Genomic DNA, 17,410 nt, shown 5'->3' on the forward strand with positions numbered 1-17,410 from the left:
AATTCATGTACAAGCTTTACTTGCTACTGGAATAAATGAAGGTTGACTTGTCAAAAGCGGTCAACGTAAAGGTTGACTTATTCTTGACAATTTTTCCATATATGTATGGATTATTTAACTAGACTAATACAAAAATATTCAACCAACATTCAATGGTATTATATATTTTATCTAATGCTTATAAATAACCCTTTGTATGTTTTTTTTTTCATTTATCACAATTCTTCTATATCAATTGAAAAGTGACTACTACCAAATGAACGAGTTTCGATGTCACTATTATCAAATTAACGAGTTTAAATGTGACTATTATCGAATGAACGAGTTCAGATATGACTATTATTGACTGAACGAGTTTAAATTTTATTATTATCGATTGAATTTAACGAGTTTAAATGTGACTATTATCGAATGAACGAGTTTAGATGTGACTATTATCGAATGAACGAGTTTAAATTTCACTATTATCGATTGAACTGAGCGTGTTTAAATATGACTATTATCGATTGAACTGAGCGTGTTTAAATACCAATAAATTCATAGTTGATAAAAACTTATAATATGTTATATAATGATTATAGTTCTTAACACTATAGTTGATAAATCCTTAACTACAAATCGTGACTGATACTTGATACGTTATTATCATATGAGCATAGACACACTATAGTTGTAAATTAAAATACCAACACACGATTATTCTTTAGTGCATCTTAAGTTCTTTTTTTTTATCGAATACGAGTTTACGATAACTTTTATAACTTAAAAAAGGAACTTTGAATATCGTAAACATGTTATTGCATACAATTAATTAGAGATTATTAGTTATGTGGTATTCTCATATCAGTTGGCATGTGAATCATGTCCCATATTTGATTAATCATATCAAATGTTTGATGAATCATATCATAACATAAAATACGCAACGATATATTCAATATTATTGTCCGATCATTGACAATTTACAAAATCGAGTACTTCATTGTATTAGAGTATAGCAAATCGAGTACTTCGTTGACAATTTACAAAATCGAATATTTCATTGACAATTTACAAAACCGAATATTTCTCCAACGCATACATATGAGTAATGATAGGCAGTGCCCGCAGAAGGACACCGACTGGCAAGTTCTGCATAGCACAATGCAGATAGAGCAGCAGCTACACTCGCAAACAAAAAGGATAGGGTCAGGGAAGGTCCAGTAGACTCTCTAGCAACAGTACCGGTCAAAATATAAACCCCAACTCCAATGGTCGTGCCAATGCCTAAATATTAAACAAATTAGTTAGCAGCAACACATACAAGACATAAGAGTAACTAGAATATTGCAATGACAAAAAGTTTGTGCCAATCTTCATGCCCAAGTTTGAGCAACGAAGCAAGTAAGCAACCCCATGAACGCTAGAGCAAGCCACAAAAGAAATTGAATACTCCATATTGGTTCACATTAATTTGATTGCTAAGGCATACATATGAGAACTAACAGTGGACTGTAATATGTTCTTTTAAACCTCAGTTTGCTGAACTGAACACAGAATTAAACAAAAATGCGCTTAATCAATTCACCCAGGAACATGTTGGCTATGGAGGTTGAATGCTATGGTTCTCTTAAGACCAGAGCTTTCAGCCACTCAACCATCTTTCGAACATAAGTTAATTTCTAATGTCCTCATAGGCTCTTATTTCCTTGAATGGATCATTTGCCCGACTGCATATTTTGGTTTAAGGTTTCAGTATTACTGTTGTTCCTTGAATGGATCATGGTTATATGAGCTATTGATAGATTGATCTATTAATTCGATTCTATATATATAAAAGAGAGTGACACATTCCGTGCATGACCAATTTTCAACATCAAGCTTCTTGGAATACAATATTCTAGCCTGTTTTATGAGTAATCATGGCTAAAAATTGACTCATCTTATAGGTTGGGATGAATTTGTTTGGGTGATATCAGTAGCAAGATGGCTTTGTTCTCCGTTTCCAGTTAATGCTCTTTTCTTTTTGATATTATACATATCAGGACATGTGGGGGGTTTGATAATAAAAAGTTACTTGCAGCACAATGTGTTTTTAGTGTGTTATGTATTCGTGGACAGAAGCTGGCGACAATTTCAGCTAGGTTACATCAGTTTCTTACTTGTGTTAGGGTAGTGGACAAAAAATGTTTACACTTTCAAACGAAGCTATTGAGCTACTGCAATTCTTACTAAACTATGCGAGGTTGAGAAAAAAAGGAGTCATATTTTGATATTACTGAAATGAAAATATACATTTTGAAAAAAATTTAACCTACTGAATACTGATAAAAAATTGAACCAAAATTGTTGGAACCAAAATTCTATGGAAAGAAGAAAAGGGTCATCATAACAATCTAGCACAGCACAAAGGACATATAAAGTTGGGCAATGCTAGCATGATATGACATTGGTATGATGGTACCTTATACCTCAACAAAGCCACTTCTCAATCTCGGGGTAGTTTTCCTGCAACTGTGAGTGTGGCATGTTGATTAGTGGCTAATATTCCTATTATCATAGTTTGATCTCAATCTTCCATCCTTCTGGCAGCCATTCTTCACTCTTAATCTGTTCTCCCATAATTTCTTTGTTTTTTTCTTGGATAAATTTACAATAAACTCACTCACTGACTCAGTTAAATCTCATAAATTTCTTCCCACTTTTATGCTTATTTCTATCTAAAACTTAGGAACACCGCTAAAAACTCAAATTATTTAACTCAAATATTTCCACTTACTCACTCACTCACTCTCTTTAGTTCACTCACTTTGATCAGGTGCCCTGTTTGTTTTTTTTCCTTTTTTTTAGTATTTTTTGTTTGTTTTAGTGACAGATAATTAAGCCACTAATCAAACTATGAGTGTGGCATGTTGATCAGGTGAAATGAACATGGTATTAACAGCAAACTAACTCCTACAATCAACAGCAGCAGCAGTAACAACAAAAACTATTTAAAAATTAAACCCTATAAAAATTAAAGCAGCAATTCATAGAAAAAAGAAAAAAATAACAACAAACATAAAGTTTGAGCAGACGAAAACCCAGCAAAGATAATGGAAATAAAATGTAAAAATATGGAACAAAAAATACATAATCAATAAAAAGAATACCAATAGCGAAATTTATCAAAAATAATTCCATAGAAAATCAGAAATAACGAAAATTAAATAACAAAAAAACCTAATTTGTTATTAAACCCAACAATCTGAGTTGTGAAAGAGCGAAAATTGAAAACGAAAAAAACCCTAATTTGCTATTAAGCCCAACAATCTGAGTTCAAAAACCCTAAATTGCGATTAAATTTAACCTTAAGTCACACACAATATGAAGATTGAAGAAGAACGGCACTGCGAGGATGCCAGATTTACAATTTGAGGAAAAAGAAACTTACCATTTTGTCCGACGACCGACGCTGAAGAGCTGAGAAAAGACTCCGACGAGTGACGACCGACGCTGAAGAGTGACGACCGATGCTGAAGAGCGATCTCCAACGACTAAGAATTTCCGAGAATTGAGGGAGTGACTGAGTTTGAGACTTGAGAGAGTGAAAACGCTGAAATGAAGTGGTGTTGAGAAGTAGGTCGCGTGCATTTCAATTTTGTGCACGAAATTACGCTTTTACCCCCGGTATGGGCAACTACCTCCCCATACCGGGTATGGGCGTATCACGACTCCTATCCCTAGTCCCTAGTTTGTTTATTTTTGTTTTTAATTGCTTCTCTGGTTTCTGATATCGTTCTTCTCATTATGCATTAAAAAAAAAAAAAAGGAGTAAGTAAGAATGTGTCGACAAAAACCTGCAGCACGATCTAACGCTAGATGCATCAGGCGCACTCTAGCCCACTTAGTGGGTCCCTTTCTTCCACAGCAGAATTATCAAACAACGGCGACGCCCATCATAAACTTCTATATTCAGGTTATCTGCATTCTCTCATCTCATCCTCTCCCGTGAACCTTTCTTCCTCCCACTCCCCACTCTCTCTCCAACTAACTTTTGTCCAATTCTCTCTCTCTCTCTCTTATCCCGTGACTCCAAAACTACCAAATACCATCTTCACTTTTTCTATTCTTCACTCCCCCATACTCTCTTCACAGTCATCTCCCACAAAAAGTAAACAAAATCACAGATCACAACATCAATTATCAGCCACAAAACCCTAATTTAATCCTATTCACTCTCCATTATCATTATCCTCCCTATTCCCTAATTATACATTTCCGCCTAATCTTAATTTAATCCTATATGACAACTCCTCTCTTTTACAATTCTAACAAAAAGTCTATAAATGCCACCCCATTTTACAACTCTTACCCCAATTTTAAACCCCACAATAAATACAATTACAAACTCATCTTCTTCCTTATTTTTTCCATGGCTTCCTCCCTTTTTTTCCTTTATTTTTTCCTCCTTTTTTCTCTCTCCTCTTCCTCCCATCACCATCACAACCACCATCATGTTAGTTCCGCCGATGTTCAACCACCTGTTGCTGCAATTCGACAAGCGTGTAAGGCAACTCGGTTTCCTGACACGTGCCAGTCCATGTTAGCCCAACTGGGTTGGGCCAAGCCGGACCCAAGCCCGGTTGATGTAATTCAGTCTGCCCTTCAAGCTTCGGCCCATAGTCTCAAAACGGGCCAGTCCATGGTCCAGAATATTCTTGACTCCTCGGCCCATAACCTCAATCGCTCTCGTGCCGCTAAAACGTGTCTTGAGGTTCTCGGGAACTCCGAGGTCCGTACTTCCGCCGCCGAGGATGCTCTCTCACGTGGCAAGCTAAGGGACGCACGTGCATGGGCTAGCGCCGCACTTTGCTACCAATATGACTGCTGGTCAGGTATGATCATGTTCTACTTCCTCTGTTTTAAAAAATTCGCCATGTCAATGCATAACTTCGACTATTAATATTTTTGATTAAGATGGGAGAAAATATTTGTACAAATTAAGGGATCGTTTGTTATCGTTTTTCGATTCCAGTTTTCAAAAACCAAAAATAAAAATATAGAAACTAGAAGAAGTTAGTTTCAGTTTGTAGTTGTTAGATTTCAGAATTGAAGTATGACTAATTTTAAGTTTATTATCCTCTTTATGTTCATATGACTTATATTCATAAAACCAAAAAATGAAAACTTACCGTGATACTGAATGAGCCTTAAGATATTGTATATGATTTTATTTATATATTATTGTAGGTCTCAAGTACGTGAATGGCTCGTCGGAGGTGAACTCGACGATGTCGTATTTCGACACCGTGTTGATCGCCTCCACCAGCAATGCGCTCAGCCTGCTACGAGCACTAGACGCGCTGGGTCCCAACCCGGCGGCATGGACACCGCCCCGCACAGAGCGGAACGGGTACTGGGAGCCTGTTGTCGGGGGGACCGAGTTTAAATTCGGTTCGCTTTTGAGTTACACTACGGAGGTGGACGTGACGGTGTGTGGTGGTGGAGGGTGTAAGTACGGGAAGATTCAGGAGGCGGTGGACGAGGCGCCGGAGAATTTGGAAGGAGGGAAGAAGTATGTGATCAGGATTAAGGAAGGGGTTTATGATGAGATAGTAAGAGTGCCGTTTAATAAAAAGAATTTGGTGTTTTTAGGGGATGGCATTGGTAAAACTGTCATTACTGGTTCGTTAAACACTGGCTTGCTGGGGATCACTACATATAATACTGCTACTGTCGGTGAGTTATTTATTCATTTTTAGTTTTATCTTGGGTGACATTTTTTTTTCTCTTAATCAACTTGAATTATGCATGTCTTGATCTTGTTGTATTTTGGTTTAAAAGAGTTTACAGTGTTTTTACATCATTTCTCGTTTAAGAAATTGTGTCTTTACAATGGTAATTTGATGGCGAGGCAGTAGAAAATGTACATGAATTGAATAAACTACTGTACTAATTAGTTTCGAAATTAAATTCAAGATATATTGAAGAGTAATTTGATGCTATCGAATTGATAAAAAAATCATATAAATGTTGATGACTTGTACCAGTACTAGTGTTAGGATTCTGGTCAGCAGTCGCTTGCTAATTAATTTGCAAGTGACTAAGTTTTACCACCTTAGATGGGGTATTTCTACATTAAACGTTGAACAATTCTTTTCAAGTGTTCAAATTTTGGTATTTACTGAATTCTGTGGACACTAATATATTCTGACCTAAATGATCTTCTCGTTTGCCTATTTGAAAATTGAGTTTATATAAAACATCATCATGTGTGCTCCTCCAAGATCTGTTCCAGTGTTATTTATTTATAATACGTTCTGAACTTTTTTTAACTTTTATTTAGAAGTACATAATTATTGATATATTGGTCGAAAATATGCATTGGAGAGTGCACATACATTCTTCTAGGAAGATCATTTAGGATGGGAGAGACCGAGATAGGAGTAACTTTTGGTATGTAAAGACAATACATCTAACACGGGCCGAATATGGTATAATTCTAGTATATTAGCAGCAAGGAAAGTTCACATGCATTGTCCTCTAAAACATTAAACTTGAGTGATAGGAGTGAAGTTGAGTAGGCAGATCATCTTAATGATTGCTGTAATTGATGTTCTGTACATTGTGGATCCAGGCATTGATTGGTTTTTTGCAATGGATTTTGTCTGAAGTATCTACTTTTTGTGCTATATGAAATTATAATTTGAAATTACCTATGGGAAAATCTTATGCATATGGAGGTGTTGTTTTGGTAGAAATATGGAGGAGGTGTTTGTTTGATGGCTTTTCAGTGGCTATCTCATGGGTTTTTGGCCTTTTTAATGTTGGCATGCAGCGGAAAAGAAGGTGCTTGGTAAATGACATTTAGGTAGCTAGAAAAAGCCAGTTTTAATGGTTTTTTTATATTCGTTTTTCTTTCAATTTGCATTTAACAAATTAACAACCAACACCATGGGAGATTTTACCAAACAGATTTATGAACAGCCGAGAGTCAAACATCAACACAAAAATAGTCAATACGACAGCAGGTGAGAATAAGAAAATCTACTGCTAAGCGCTGACGGTTAATCACCAAACAACCCCTATTCCAAACTATAGCGAATCCCTGGTACATAATCAAGGGAGGTGACATAATTTTCATTTGGGAAAATTCACTTCCATCATAGTTTGCTGCTTTTTTGTGTTTGTGAAGCTTCAAAAGTAATGATATGCTTATTTGCACCTTTTTCTAGAAATTGAAATAGATCTTTGTATGAACTATTGTGATCTTACTGCAGGTGTCCTTGGTGATGGATTCATGGCCAGTGGCCTGACAATTCAGAACACGGCGGGGCCGGACGCCCATCAAGCTGTAGCCTTCCGTTCAGACAGTGATTTCTCCTACATCGAAAACTGCGAGTTCCTTGGTAACCAGGATACCATCTACGTCCACGCCCTCCGGCAACTTTTCAAATCATGCCGTATTGAAGGAAATGTCGACTTCATCTTTGGGAATGCAGCTGCCATCTTCCAGGACTGCACCATCCTAATCCGTCCCCGCCAAAGCAAACCTGATAGTGGTGAGACCAATGCTATATCGGCCCATGGGAGAACTGACCCTGCTCAAACCACAGGGTTTGCCTTTCTGGGGTGCCTCATAAATGGAACAGACGAGTACATGAAACTGTACCACGGCAAGCCTAGCAAGCACAAGAACTATTTAGGAAGGCCGTGGAAGTCGTATTCTCGGACTGTTTACATCAATTGCACTATGGAAGCTCTCATCAACCCTAGTGGATGGCTTCCATGGAGTGGTGATTATGCACTTTCTACTCTTTATTACGGGGAGTTTGGGAATTCCGGTTTAGGTGCGGATTTGTCTAACCGAGTCCCTTGGAGTAGACAAATTCCTGCTGAACACATCTCTACCTTTTATGTACAGAATTTTTTACAGGGTGATGAGTGGATCACGACAGCTTCTTGATTTTGACGAGCTTTATAAATGTTGTTATTGGAATATAGTAGTTGTAGGGAAGATGATGTACTTGCATCTCATACACGTCGTTGAAGTTGAAATATCACAGTTTTAGGTGAGATTGATCCTTCGGCTCGTGACATTCCTTAGTCTCATGACATGTCTCTTCTGATTGGAAAGGGAAAAAAAAGAATTATACAAGTTGGAAAGAACTTCAAGCATATTGAAGCAGAAGAATCTAAGTTTTGATGTGTTGGGCTGTTTTGGTATTAATACTTAATACCCAAACAAATTCCTCACCAAGAGGCATAAGGAATATGGTACATCTAGACGACAAAAGAACACTTGCAACATTAGCTCCATAAGAGTTGAGGTGTTCATATACTACATAGTAATTTGACTGTGATGCTCGTTTCTGTGTGAGCCTCATAGTATGTTTAATTTTTCTTGTAGCAATGGTGTAAGATGTTTAAGCTGGAAATTCAAATTTCAAACAAAAAAAATTCGTAGCTGAAAGACCTACTAACAGTGCAAAACAGTGTTGCTGCCGAGGGTGAGTTAACCCTATATGATGTCGGTAAAATCTAAGGGTTGAATTAGGGGATATATTTACTTCATGAATGAGTATGTTGCATTTTTTTATTATCAGTTCGAAGTGATAAGAAGACTGATGCATGTTGCTCTATGCTCAAGCAGTGTTTAGCATTAACAAAGTAAGAATCTCCCCGCTCCTCGATCACCCATCCTTGGATAATTAATAATTTGACACTAACCAATGGAGTCCTTGTAACTAGCACTTGAAGAACCTACGACAGCTCTTGACAATAATTGGATAACACTATCAACGCTAGTTTCCCTCCGCTTAAATTCACTCGAGTTAGGTCCTGTTCTTTTAAATTGAGATGATCTGAACTGAACTGAATTGAGAGGAATTGAAATTCAAAAAGTAACCGAACTGAATTGAAAAAAAGTCCACAAGAACAGGGCCTTAATTACAACTTTTTCTTTTACTTGCGATTCCTAGTTGAGGATCTTTTTCCACAATAGACCTTGGAGAAGATTGACTTTCATTACATGAAATGTCAACGTGTTGCTCTTCATTGTCGATATCCTCAGTTTCTCACTATACTTTTTGGTCATTGAATCTCCAATTTTCATTTCAATACTTCACTTTTTGAGTTTTGAGTTGGAGTTTAGAGTACTGCTTCACTGAGTTGGAATTTTCATATTAATATCCTCATTATTTTTTGGCGTAGAGAGAGTCATAGACACAAATGATATAGATGAGATTTAATCTCAAGTCTTAAATATCATTTCTTAAGAGTTTACTAACTAAGCTAATACACACAATTAACACTCATTAATATCATTACAACTTTTTTTTTTTGCTAAAAACAACTATAACAATACTAATATAGACATACTTGGTGAAGAAGTCGAGTCTTTGAAATAAATTGAAATTTGTATGCCCAAAAAAACGTGGCCTAAAGAATCCACTGTATTATAATAGTATAGACTAGTCTTACATGCACGCAATGCGTGCGATAGCATGTGAAGTAGATTATAAAATTAATTGGGTAGAAAAACCGTCTTTTTTTTTGACGGAGTAGAAAAACCGTTTTTACATTTTGTTTTTTCAAAAAATTGATGTTTACTTTAAATGTCCTATTTCCCCCCTTTTTTTCATTCAAATGAGAGAGTTAATTATGTCTCTATTTTTTTTTTCTTTTTCTATTTTTTGGTGTCCCCCATGTGTTGCCTTATATAATAGAGATCCAATATACAATTCTTTTTTTTTAATAGAAAATTAAAAAAAGAAACTAACATGAGTCCGTGACGTGGCCTAGTTAAGAACCCGTCCTCTTCGCCCTCAAAAAGGAACTCGAAAAGTCTCGCAAAAACCTTTCCCCGTGTTTAGGCCTCATTCTTCCTCAATCTCCATCGCCGTAAAACCTTCCCCATCAAAAACCTCTTCATTTCCATTTAAAACAATAATAAAAATGAACAGAGTCACGAGCCTAGCCGCCCTTCGGCGCGCCGCAGCCGCCACCGCTTCACTCTCTCGCAATCAAGCGGCTCCATTGAGCAGCTCCTCCTTCACCACTCCCTACTTTCTTCCTCGGCGGCTTATCCATCACTCCGGCTCGGCTTCCTCGGCTTCTCATTCTCTCTCTCCTAATAGTATCGCCGGTACAATGTTCTTCTCTGTCGCAGCCGCGGCTTCTCTAAGCCAAGAGGCTCACGCCAAAGAATCCCTTCACTCTAACCTCTTTAACGACGTCGTTCTCTACCAGTATGAAGCTTGCCCTTTTTGCAACAAGGTTAAAGGTACTACTACTACTTTATTTTTTCTCTCCATAAAAATCTCTCATGTATACATGTATTTAATGGGCTGCGTATATATATATATATATATTATGGTTGTGTGTTTTTGTTCTGATTCATTCTCTAAGCTTGAAACTTTGATTTGCATTTGTTCACCAATGTCAAAACTTGTATCAGTGTGAATGTAAATCTTACTGACTCGGTTGTGCGCATCTGAGGGTTTCATACATTGTCTGAATGAAAGTTGAATTAAGGCTTTGAAGATTAGCTTTATATGATGTTGTTTTGAGGATTTAATGTGCTATGTGCATCCTTGAGGTTGGTATTGGAGTAAGAATTTCGGAGCTCGAATAAAATGATCGATAATGGTTTGTTGTTTGGGAGGATATGTGAGATCTATCTCCATAGGATCTGCTGTATTGAGTGTGTTCTTCGATTTGCAATGTCGTGATTTCTTTATGATGTGCTGAGACACATCCTAATCTCCCTTTTCTCTACACCTATGCAAGGACGAGGCATAAGACGTAGGCTGCTAGTAAGGGTACTGAAGAAATTACCAACAAGGGTGTAAGGGGAATTGGTTATCACAGCACTGGGACAGGTGGAATTGGTATTGATGCAGTTGGTTAGGCTTAGAGGATATTCTGCCATATAGTACAAAGAGAAGCGTTGGATTTAGAATGAATATTGGTAGTCTGAATGTGAGTCTTGAACAAAGACTTTAACGGTCCGTTTGGTTAGTGGCCATACACAGTGGTAAAGGTAATGAAATTTAGTGTAAATTTGTAAAGAAGTTCTCATGTCAATGACCATAGGAATGAAACTTTATCACAAAACATGGGTTTCCTTTTATGAATTTCCATTACCACCGAAATACGACCTTCCTAAGTGGTAATTGATAGTGATGAGATTTTAGGAAGAAAGTAAATATCTTGGGATGAAGAAGTTACCAAACAGGCCGAAAGAGTATATAAATAGTAATTGAATTTCTAGTACAAAGTTATACTATAATGAATTACCTTTCCCACCAGTTATGACCTCTTACCAAACAGGCCGTAAGAGTTTTGAGCAAAGACTATGCAATAATGTTGAAAGTATTGGAGTGGGTTTGATAATTCAAGATTCCATCTAAGACTATGACATGCAAGATGTTAAATTTCTAGGCCACTTAAAGTTGACATTTGCCTTTTTTTTTTTTTTTTGGTAAATGTCATTTAAAACGTAGTTAGTAGAGAGTCTGAGGGATAAAGTATAAAATAGGAATGAGTCTAAAGCGAGCCTGTAAAATTAAATAGTTGAAAGCTGATGTAGCGTGGTCTGGAGTTTGTGGTTGAGTATAAGGGATAAACTCACCCTTAAAGCAAGAGGGAGAAAGTAGTACTGATTTTGTAATTAATAGAGGGGAGGTAATGATTAGCAAATCATTCGGAAAAATATTGGGTAGTAATTTAGTGGGGGGAGAATCTAGCCCTCTCAAAATTCTGGAATTGTATTTGAGATCTCTCTAATTATTGAATACAATCTATCCTTGGTTCCTAACATCTGCTTATTTGTTATTGCCATTCTGTCTACAATTGCTAAGAGTGCTGGTTCTTAGCACTATGCTCAAGAACCTTGCTAAAACTCTTTTCCTAGCACACTGTCCAAGGCTACATGAGCCTGATCTTGGGAATCTGCAGTAGTTTGATTTTTAGGGATCTCGTAATTTTCTTGTCTCTTGATACTAAAATGCCCAAGAAAACTAAGTCTTTAGCTTAGCCCTTAGCCATGCACCCTTCTTTTGACCTCCTGGCCTCCTTTTGCTTCTAAGTAGTTGTTTTTTTTTGAGGTGTTCTAAGCTCAAAGTATAAGCAAGAAAAGTTATCACCTTTGGGATTTCCTTTTGTACTTGCAAACCCAGTACTGTCTGGAAGATGCAGTTATTTACCCCAAAGTTAAACCCTAATGGCGAAGTAATGGCAAACATTGACTAATTTTAGTGAAATACACCCAAATTGAAAATTAACTTAAGCTTAAAATTGATCATTGACCCCAAATTTTAAGACCCTACTGACGAAGACAAGTAACAGTATTTATAGCACAATAGATGAAAATGGGTTTAGAAATTGTAATGATGAAATTGAAGAAGTGGAGGATAAGCAGATAGGGAAGAAGTTGTTGTAGTAGAAGAAGTGGAAGGAAAGTAGATCTAAAAGGGAGAAGACATTGGATTGAGCCTCATGGACGGAAACATGGATGGTTTCCTTCACTTGGTAGTGGTTTTGAGTTAATAATAAGTAGTTGTTTTGAAAATGAAAAGTTATTAGGTATTTGCTGAAAAAAAAGCTGCATATCTTAGGTAGCTCCCCACAAAATAACCTTTTCAAATAGACTTCTTGTTCTAAGAGCCTTTTCTCTTCGACATAAAACAACTGAATTGAATTGAACTCAACTGATTGTAAGTGAACTGAATTAAATTACAACTAATAGAAATGATCACTAGAACCGTACCGAACCAATTGCAATTAAACTGAAAATAAGCTGGGGAAGAACAAGCCCTAACAGTGTACTATGCTTATTTAAAGTCTTCACTCTGTACAATTTTGAATTATTATTTTATTTTTGTACTATGCTTATTATTTATTTTAATAAAAAGTGAACTCTGGAAGTAATCATTATCTTATTGGAAATTTTGAAATTTTGCACATTCAACAGATTTGGTTCTATTTCCCATTTTTCATAGATTAGTTGGATAACAAATTAAAATTGCTCAATAAACTTGCTGCCTTCTTATTTATTGTGAAGTAACAGGTGATCATTGCATATTTTGGTTAAGGCCTAAGGGACACATACATTGAAGTACCTGACCCCTATACCCCATCCATAGAGGGAGCCTCTTTAGAGGGTTGTGGCAATGTTGGTTTTATGATTTCCGATCCAGTCTCAAATTTAGTAAAGGTCAATCCAAATTAGCTTAGATGGACTGGATTTGCATTTTATGATTTTATCCAAACACTTCACACTAGTAGTGAGACACAGAATTCGACTTTCTCCTGCCTCTGTGAGTTTGTGGTTATGCCAAGTTATAAGTGCATATTGGCAGAACAACTCCTTGAATTTGAAAGGGAGGATATATCTAGAACCCCTATTGCAATGTCGCCCATTTGTTTCTATTTTTCCTAGTGATTAGCTGCTCATTAGAAATTGTATGTAAAGCTGGTACTGTTTTTTAATTCTACTGAACAACTTGTTCTACAATGTTTTCTTTTTCTTCTTCCTCAAATACCAGCTTTCCTTGATTACCATAACATTCCGTATAAAGTGGTGGAGGTCAATCCCATCAGTAAGAAGGAGATTAAGTGGTCAGATTACAAGAAGGTGCCTATACTGACTGTTGAAGGTGAACAGATGGTCAATTCATCAGGTTTGTGGCTCTGAATTTTTTTCCCCCCCCCCCTTAGTAGTGGCTCTAGCATCAGTCAAAAAATCATGGTTATGTACTTGTGTACTTGTGTGGTTGCAGATATTATTGAATCACTATATAAAAAGATGCACCCAGAGGGATCTAGCATGAACACTGAGGAAGAGAAGAAATGGCTGAGGTAAATATGGTCGCTACCATCCTTTTAATTGCTGCTTCATTGCACCTGTGTTGTAATATTAGGTGATTAGGTCCAGAATTAGTGGTATCATACACTGTTTACAGCTCATAAAACAAGTGATAGATGCCTTATTCAAGATTTCTGGAGTTTGATAATCTCTTTAGTTAGAGTTCCTAAGAATAATTTTCTTACTGACTCTACGATTGTACCTCTTAATTGTTAGCTCTGAGTAGCCCATTGACTGAAAATCATCTTGGCTATATAGGTGGGTTGATGATCATTTGGTACATGTCTTGTCCCCAAATATTTACCGGACAGCGGGTGAGGCTCTGGAGTCATTTGATTATATTGCAAGCCATGGTAAGCCCTTTAATGCTTTCTGTCATTGTAGTACTGCCATATAGTTTATTCTAATTTGTCTTCATGTTACATGGATGTAGAGACTAGAGACAGTGTTCCAATTTATATTTACCTTCCTTGTATAGTTCCTAGCATGTAATGGATCAGAATTTCGACAACAGTATGGACCTTTTACTTATGTAGGGATGGAATTCAATTATGTTGGCAACTTAATAGTAAATGACAGTTGATTTATTATACTTGCTCTGTTATTTTTGTACTTGCATCATTTTCCTTTCATGGTAGTTTCATAATACTTGCATCTTTACCTAAATTAGCAATGGCTTCTCTCTCTCTCAATCCACTTTCTAAGTGAAACAAAACTCTCACAGCTCGTTTGGTTCATGGTCATAAGTGGTGTTAATGGACTAATGGTGAGGTATTGTAGCATAAATTTGTAAAGAAAATCCCATGTCATTACCCATGGTAATGTTATCTCATCCCAAATATCCATCTTCTTTTTAAAATTTCATTACCATCAATTGTTACTTGGGAAGGTGGTATTGGGCAGTAATGGATATTTACAAAGAAAAACTCATGTTTTGTGATGAAAATTAGCATCATGAGTATTGATATTAGAATATCTTTACAAATTTACAGTAACTTACATTATCATTACCACTATTTGTGACCACTAACCAAAAAGGCTGTCCATGCATTGATATCGATACAAACAGTTCGATAAAGCATCCATCTTCCAAGATTCAACAACTTGTTTGGCAGCAATAAGAGAGACCCCTGACTCAGTAGCTCGTTCTCCTTGAACAATGAGTGTTTTTGGTAAAAAATTGGAGCTGTGTTGCAAAATGATGATACTAGTATGTAGTATTTGTAGCTTGGTGGAATCATGAGCAGGAGTCAGTATAGAAATATCTTACACTTTGTTTGGATAACAACGATGAAGTGAAATTTGCATAAAGCTTTGTTTGGAGAGGAACAGAAGGGGATATAAGAGTGAATTTGCATTTTCCTTCCAAATCTTTCAACATTGGAAGGATTTGATTGATTGAGGTGAGGTAAAATGGATCCTACCAATTCTCTTCCCTTTCATTCTACCATTTATTCAAACAACGGAAAATCAATCCTTCCCCTTCTCTTCTCTACCTGTCCTTTAAAATTCTCCTATCAGAGATTGTGAAGTTGATTTACAGCTATTATGCAGAAAACTAAGAGCGTTGCCTAGCAAGTTAATAACAATGACTTTTCATCCAGTGAAACAAAGTTAATAACAATGACTTTTCATCCAGTGAAACAAAGTTAATAAAAATGACTTTTCATCCAGTGAAACAAATCTAATGTTCTACGCAGTTGAATTGTTTGGAGGTAGTAGCAAGAATGATGAGAATACCAGGGATTTTCTTCGCTGTCTCTCTAATGAGATCAACTATTACTCTAGTATAAAGCTTTACTAATGGTTTAATTACAAATCCTTTCAAACATACATTAACCTTTTGAAAAGACTTGGTTATAGGTTATGAGATTATATATAGAAGTTGTAAAATTACATATATAAGCTATTTGAATGTTATGGAAGTGGGCATTTGAATATCAAAGGTCACTGCTGATATGCATGGGCAATCAAACACCTCAAAAGTATGAACATATCCTAGAATATAGAAGAATGTAACACTAGGAGATCATGCTCAAAGGGGAGTTTTAGGGCTGAAGAGTTTCTTTCTTACTTCAATTTTAGGATTTTGGACTGAAACTGCTTGCTCAATGTGCAGGAAATTTCGGCTTCATGGAGAGGATGATGGCAAAGTATGCTGGTGCTACAGCCATGTATTTTGTGGCCAAGAAATTGAAAAAGAAGTATAACATTACTGATGAACGTGAATCCTTGTATCAATCAGCAGAAACGTGGGTTAATGCCCTGAAGGGTCGGGCTTTTCTTGGTAAGTTCACCATGTAACTTGTTTCCTGATCAATGAACATCGAATTTCTGTCGCAAATGATTTTATGGTTCACAAATGATCTAATTATAACAGGTGGCTCGAAACCTAATATGGCTGATCTTGCTGTGTTTGGTGTCTTGAGACCAATACGCCACCTACAATCTGGCAAAGACATGGTGGAGCACACACGCATTGGTGATTGGTATGCTCGAATGGAGAAAGTGGTGGGGGAATCATGTAGAGTCATTGTGTAATGCTGTCACTGCCGGAAGATCACCATCTTCATAAACTCGTTTTGTCTTGTCAGTCTGGTTGCAGTCTCTATAGTCTATGATAGTCGCAATTAGCTTGGACTCAAAAAAGTAAATAAAAGTTAGAAGACATGGTGGACATTTGTTTGCCTCGTATACACAGATTTGCGAGGTTATAGACATTTTTTTCCATTACATATACATTTTTGCAGGGTCACACGGCCACCAGCCTCCTATCTCTTGAAGGTGAAATCAAAAGAGATTGCTTGTTACTGATGCTTAAGGATTATAGAAAATTTCTTTTAATGGTGCAAAAGATAAGATGAAATGAGAAATGAAGTGCTTCAATTTTGTAGCTGTCTTGTTTCTCCAGATTGTAAGCTTAAACATATGTTTAAGGTTCAAACAAATTTACTTTTATTTGAGTGATGCAAAAGATGAATGAGAAGTACAATTTTGAAGTTGTATTGGAACATGCATTTTCTATCTTCTGTAAGAGTAAATCCAGTATCAACCCAATTACAATATCTACGGAATGTTCCTACTTTTCCATGGTGTGCTCAGGATGCTCTTAAAAACATCCTTCAAAGTTACTGATATTAGAGAGAGGAAAATGATATAACCTGCACTTACATCCAACCAATTATACGTAATTCAAATTAAATCATAAAAACCACCGCCAGTCATACAAATTTATCAAACACAACAACCCATTATAGATTACCAAATCATTCACAACCTATAGAAGTTGAAGCGACTAATAAAGTAATAATGCATGTTTACCATCATACATCAAACTGATAGTGCATTGAAATGAACTTGCATAAGAAATCGAACACTAGGTGGGGATTACATGAACAACGTTGACAGTTCACGCAATATTCAGTGAATTACATATCCGATTTGTTTCCTTTTTTTAAATAAAGGTAAGAAGAAAAAAGAGCTTAGGAGACCCTTCTCGCGAGGGGAACTTCTAAGGCATCGCTTACAAGGATTGAATGAATAGAAGAATTAATACAAGGTACAACTGGAAAAGAATTT

At 36.4% G+C, this 17,410-nt stretch overlaps 2 protein-coding genes and 1 long non-coding RNA gene across 3 annotated transcripts; 2 read left to right on the forward strand and 1 right to left on the reverse strand.

The window, feature by feature from the left end:
- Positions 1-909: 909 nt before the first annotated feature.
- On the reverse strand, positions 910-3,792 carry LOC125498500 (uncharacterized). The gene is made up of 2 exons (XR_007275475.2): positions 3,413-3,792; positions 910-1,266 (listed from the first exon to the last, which is right to left on the reverse strand). It is a non-coding gene; the product is annotated as an uncharacterized LOC125498500 (long non-coding RNA).
- A 234-nt stretch (positions 3,793-4,026) lies between these two features.
- Positions 4,027-8,566, forward strand: LOC104905611 (probable pectinesterase/pectinesterase inhibitor 51). The gene is made up of 3 exons (XM_010694198.4): positions 4,027-4,856; positions 5,212-5,700; positions 7,242-8,566. The coding sequence occupies exons 1-3, from the start codon at positions 4,265-4,267 to the stop codon at positions 7,925-7,927; spliced, it is 1,767 nt and encodes a 588-aa protein (XP_010692500.3). The 5' UTR covers positions 4,027-4,264; the 3' UTR covers positions 7,928-8,566.
- A 1,222-nt stretch (positions 8,567-9,788) lies between these two features.
- LOC104905612 (uncharacterized) lies at positions 9,789-16,842 on the forward strand. Its single transcript, XM_010694199.4, has 6 exons — positions 9,789-10,246; positions 13,512-13,646; positions 13,746-13,824; positions 14,090-14,184; positions 15,951-16,118; positions 16,212-16,842. Exons 1-6 carry the CDS (start codon positions 9,919-9,921, stop codon positions 16,370-16,372), a joined length of 966 nt encoding a protein of 321 aa, XP_010692501.2. The 5' UTR covers positions 9,789-9,918; the 3' UTR covers positions 16,373-16,842.
- Positions 16,843-17,410: the final 568 nt, after the last annotated feature.

Source organism: Beta vulgaris, chromosome 1, assembly GCF_026745355.1.
Source record: "Beta vulgaris subsp. vulgaris cultivar EL10 chromosome 1, EL10.2, whole genome shotgun sequence".
NCBI lineage: Eukaryota > Viridiplantae > Streptophyta > Magnoliopsida > Caryophyllales > Amaranthaceae > Beta > Beta vulgaris.